The sequence below is a fragment of the Suricata suricatta genome, chromosome 12 (genome assembly GCF_006229205.1).
Source record: "Suricata suricatta isolate VVHF042 chromosome 12, meerkat_22Aug2017_6uvM2_HiC, whole genome shotgun sequence".
Taxonomy (NCBI): Eukaryota; Metazoa; Chordata; class Mammalia; order Carnivora; family Herpestidae; genus Suricata; species Suricata suricatta.
This window is the reverse complement of record NC_043711.1, coordinates 20,874,945-20,880,522: the sequence shown is the minus strand read 5'-3', so window position 1 is coordinate 20,880,522 and position 5,578 is coordinate 20,874,945. Positions and strand designations below refer to the sequence as shown.

The following is a 5,578-nucleotide window of genomic DNA, read 5'->3' as shown; positions in this document are numbered from 1 at the left end:
CCTCCGCCAGGCCCGCCATGCAGGGCCCCGCCGGGAACGCGAGCCGCGGGCTGCCAGGCGGGCCACCCTCCACCATCGCGTCCGGTGCGGGCCGCTGCGAGAGCGGCGCACTCATGCACAGTTTTGGCATCTTCCTGCAGGGATTGCTCGGCGTCGTGGCCTTCAGCACATTGATGCGTGAGTCTCGGACCCCCACCCTCCTGAGGCCCAGTACGACCACCGCAGGCCCAGCTCCGCCTCGGGGACCCTCCTGCCTCCAGAGTTAAGGCCTGACAGGGGTGCCTTCTGCCCGCGAGCCCGGACTAGGCATTCCCAAACTAGAGGAGGCTCTGGCCCCCGACCACGGTCCTGAGTCCCTCGCCTTATCGCTACAGCCCCTAGCCCGGGCTCACCCCACCTCCTCTCCTACCGCTTGCACACGCCTCTCTTTCCAGATACCTGCCTAAAGTCTCGCTCCCCCCACCCCCACCTTGTCATCGCGAGTTAAGCTACTCCACTTTCCAGCCTAGCGCCATAAACCCCCAATTGGAGCAGTCCTTTGTGCCCCCTCTTAGAGTTTCTTCCTAGCCTCCTATTCTCACTTTTAACCCTCATCTCTAAATCCCCAGTCTGATGCTGGCTTTTTCCTGCTTTCATTCCTCAAAGATTTGCTATCTCCCGTTCGCTTTTAAATCCCGCTACTTTGCAATACCTGGATTGTAAAGTCATGCATTCTATTCCCAGTACTACTTCCTCCTGCCCTCTCGCCCTCACCGTTTCTTTCCCCCAGCTTTATTTTCTGTTTTGGTTGGAGCAGAACCCACTCAGACTGCCTTCTCCCCAGTCTCCTCTTTCCCCTCCTTCCTGAACAGGTCCACCTGTTCCCAAGCTTTCCTAAGTAAGTTGCTTCTCAAGCCTTCCCCTGGCTGTTCCCTTTCCCAACCCACTTCTATTATTTGTATTTCAAGTTTCTTTCCTTTCCACGAGACTTGGGCAATGTAGTGGCTTAATGGAAGAGGAGGCTCAGAGGGTCTGAGTTGGTCTCAGAGTCCCTGGGATAAGTACCAGTCGGTTCTTCCCTGAGTTTCCTGATGGAGAAGAAAGCCCCAGGTGGCCCTTCTGGAAAACTAGAAGTTCCACCCCGTTGTCACCTGTGCTGTGTGTCATGGGTTTGTCTTGTTTTCTTGGCACACATCCTCACCTTTAGTACAGTAACAGGAGGCTTTGGTTGGCTGTAGGCCTTGGAGTGCCCCTGTGTTTGCATTTTGGGGGAAGGAAGGGTTATAACTATCTGTACAGAGGCATTAATTCCAAAATGACTGGTTCCAAAACTTCCCCTCTGTGCTCACGTGGGCAGAGGGGGAAGTTTCTGCAGAGAGTGTGCTCCTTAGCCCTGGGGAGGGGTCCAGCCGCTGTGTGCGTCTGTCTTATAGGGTGGAGTTGCTGGAGTTAGAGTTTTGCTTCTTGTAACAGAGGGCTTATTTGAGTGAATTATCCTAGGCTTCAGGTAACCCTGAAGAGCCTGTTCTTGGATGCCATTTTCTTCTGGTTGCTGGGCCTTGATAAATCTTACAAGTACCCGACTGTGTGTTTGCCACTTTTTCTTTCCTTTTTAGTTTCTACTAGTCTTGCTGATTTCTCTGCTGAACAAATACCCACTTGTTCCCTCCAGGAATAATTTGTGACGACTTAGCCCAAATCAGCTGCTGACTTGGGTGCGTGCACTGTGTGTGTGTGATTTCAAGACATTGTGCTTGGGTCTCTGCTCCCCTCCCGCTTCTGTGTCCAGAGTGGTGTCCACTCTGTTAACAGTCTGATGCTTAACCACCAACTGAGCCACCCAGGCGCCCCATTATGGAGCATATTTTAAACAGCAGTCCTCTCTCCTTAGCAATTTAACAATCCCTACCCTCTTTGGGGTCGCAGTCTCTTCCCTCCTGAGTGCTTTTGTTCGCCTCTGCCATGGGCGCACTGCCTCTCTTCTCTGACGGGTCCCCAGCTCTGCGGGCGGGTAGTGTCCCATTTTCCTGTCAGGCCAGCTCTGTGCCATCAGCTGCCAGCCAGGCTGAGGGACTTTTCATCACTTCACATGCCCGATTTCGGTGCCTCCTCAGACCTCTGTCTTTATGTTTCTTTTTCTACCCAGAACATCACCTTATTCGCCATGTACAGGTTGTTGTGTTTTTTACCTGGAGGGTTTTGTCCTGGAGGATGGCCTCTGACATATATATATATATATAAATCTTCCCCTGAGATGTTAATGTATGTAGTAATATATGTAGTAATATAATGTAACATACAATATAAGATATATAGTATATAACATTAATATAATATGTATATAACAATATAAAATAGTGTATAACATTATTATAATATATAACATGTTATCATCTATACTATAGATTACTGTATAATATAACTATTATATTAATAACTAATAACATTATACTAATCTATATTAACGTCACAGGGGAGTATTTTGATCCTCACAAGGCTCTCCCATCGCAGAGCTGGCCTCTGTTGTGGGCGTGCTCAGACGGTCTCAGCCCAGGTGCATGAGTTTGAGTGCGGAGTGATGCATGGGGCCTTTCTGTGAGCTACATGAACACACGGACGGTTACGGGCCAGCATCCACAGGCACATTTCAGTGTCAGCGACACCTTGCTAAGTGGTGAGCGTCCCAGAGGCTCCAGCTAAACCACGCTCTGTATGTGAGGAAAGCGGAACGCACTCAGAGGCAAGCTTAAGGGACTTTCGCTCCAGTTCTCTGGAACGTCACTGAGAAACCTTGATGTCTGAGTAGAAAAAACTGCTTTAAATGAGGGACTTGGTGGGGGGGGGGGGGAATGGGCGATGGGCATTGCGGAGGGCACTTATTGGGATGAGCACTGGGTATTGCATGTAAGTGATCGATGAACCACAGAATCTACCGCCACCCGCCCCCCAGAGCACACTGTGCACATGGTATGTTAGCCAACTTGACAATAAATTATATATTTTTTAAAAGTCAAAAATAAACAAACAAGGGACTTGTCAGGACCTGCCTGCTGAGCAGTTCCTCATGTTTTGGTGGCTTTATCTCCAGGCTGTGACTCGATGAAGTCACTCAGCCCAGAGTCACAGCAGAGCGGAGCTGAGCAGTCCCGGAACTCAGCACACTGGTCTGCTGCAGGGCAGCAGCCCAGCTGCCAGCCAAAGGTCAGTGTTGACCAATGTGTGTGTGTGTGTTGGCATTTGGGACTGTGTACTCCCAGGACGTGTGATGCAAAGCAAATGCCAGCCTTCTTCACTGTGCACGAAGTTCTGCGCTGAAGTATAGACAGAATTGGTTTTTAATACAACAAGCGTTTTGAGAGCTCGGATAAATCTACCTGTGCCTGTTTTTGTGTTGCAGATGTGGGGACTAGCCAGCTGGGTGAGGGTGTCAGTGTTCGACAAAAACACTGCTGGCATTGAGAAGGGATAGTGTTCCTGAGACCCAAAGTAACGTCACAAACCAGTCTGCCCAGCCTCGAACTCTTAATCTTGTACAAGAGCCCCTGCCCTGGTGTCTTCTCACGTGGTGAACAGCCTCCCTGTGTGTTCTCTTCACCCAGACCTGCTGGGCCCGCCCTGTTCCAGCTTTTATCGTGCAAAATGTCAAACATGAGAAAGACTACAGTGATAACGCAGTGTCTGCCCTCTGGGTTCAGAAATTGTCCGGGTTTTGCCACATTTGTTTTCTCTCTTTGTACTTTTCTTTTTCTTTCTTTTTTTGGCCAAGCCATGTGAAGATGAGTTGCAGCCAGGATCATTCTTTACTCCTAAAAATTTCAGTTGAATAAGGACAGCCTTCTACATAATCACAGTTTCATGATCATGCATAAGAAAACGGATAACTCCACAGTGTCATCTAATGTCCAGTCTGTGTTCACACTACCCCACTCATCACAAATCTCTCAGAGCTGGAGTTTTTAAAAACTGTGAGCCACAGGTCATGATCTCATGGTTTGTGAGTTTGAGCCCCGCATCAAGCTCTGTGCGGACAGCTTGGAGCCTGGAGCCTGCTTTAAATCCTGTTTTTCTCTATCACTGACCCTCCCTAGCTTGCGCGCTGTCTCTCTCTCTCTCTCTCTTTCTCTGTCTTTCGCTCTGTCTCAAAAATAAACAAACATTAAAAATTTAAAAACAACAACAAAAAAAACCTATGAGCCCGTCATGGTCCACACATTGCATTTGGTTGTGTTTTGAAGTCACTTTTACGGTAAAAAAAATCTCACCCACACACTCACACTCACACTCACACACAGTGTTTGTTGTTTTTTGTTTATTTTTAGTGACCTTGTCATTTAAAAACATTTTTTAATGTTTATTTTTGAAGGAGAGAGAGCGCAAGTGTGTGTGCATGCAAGTCGGGGAGGGTCAGAGAGAGAGGGAGAGACAGAACCGAGGCTGGCTCCAGGCTCTGAGCTGTCAGCACAGAGCCTGATGTGGGGCTCGAACCCAAGAACTGCAAGATCATGACCTGAACCAAAGTTGGACACTCAACCAACTAAGCCACCCAGGTGCCCCCTCCCTCCCTCTCTCTCTCTCTCTCTCTCTCTTTTTCTTTCTTTTTCTTTTTTTTTAAACTTTTACAGTGCAGGCCAGTCATCATGTGCAGTGTCCCATGCTCTGTGTAGGTGTTTCCTTGTGGTGATTGAGCTGTTTCACTGACCCCTGTGTTTCCTGAGTTTGGTCTGGAGGAGGTTTTCAATTAAGGTAACCTTTTTCTTAGAGCAAGAACACTAAGTAGTTCTTGCTACTTAGTGCCGTGTGCTTCATATTACATTGCACCAGGAAGCATATAACATCAGGCAGTCTTGCTACTAGTAATAAAGCTGGTTACTTGGTGGAGGGGTGAAATTTCTGGATCTGTTTCTTGTAAAGGTACATTTTCCCCTTCATAGTGAATAAATTATCTCTGTGGTGGTGGTGATGATGATACTTTGAGACCTTATGAATATCCTATTTCACAGTAACTTTTCACTCAGTGGTCACTGAACTGGAGCTCAGGAGAGAAGGCACCTGTCCCTGGGCCTGGCACCCAACACACAATAAATGTCCATTTCCTTTCCTCCCTCCCAAGTGCCAGCCAAAGCTAAGGAAGAACCTCCCTGTTTCTGTCCCAGGCTGGTATTGTGCCCACAGGGAAAAGGAGGATGGCCAACATTAGTGTGGTGGCCGGCTAGGAGTCTTTAGTTTTAGAAAGTTTTCAAGGTTTCTAAACGCTGATTTTTCTGGCATAGCGTGGATCCATAATGGTGATCTACATAAAACTTAATTAATTTGGAGTAAAATCTGAGCAAGAGTGAGTTGACTGAATTAGAGGACAGTCTGAGTTGTAGAATAATTTAAAGAAATGCATTTTTTAGCCTTTTAAATACATCTGTCAAGCGCTGCCCTGTAGGGGCCTATCAAGCCTCTACTGCTTTAATCTGTTTAAAATCCCTTGCAATTAGTATAGTATTTGCATGAAGATGAAGTTCCTTTGAAGGAATTTTAGAGGTGGTTAAAAATAGCAGGATCCCTGGCTCTGGAACCAGTCTGACCTGGCTTCCGCATCTGCTTCTGCCAC

General features: G+C 47.7%; 1 protein-coding gene across 2 annotated transcripts in view; it reads left to right on the top strand.

Annotated features, from left to right (window-relative positions):
• Window positions 1-16: 16 nt before the first annotated feature.
• The window catches only part of LOC115273822 (store-operated calcium entry regulator STIMATE), a 51,769-nt gene continuing 46,207 nt past the window's right edge, over window positions 17-5,578 (top strand). For both annotated transcript variants that reach the window (XM_029917088.1, XM_029917087.1), the window contains exon 1: window positions 17-177. In XM_029917088.1, coding sequence (XP_029772948.1) covers window positions 18-177 — 160 coding nt within the window. In that variant the 5' untranslated portion in view covers window position 17. The remainder of the gene's footprint in view (window positions 178-5,578) is intronic.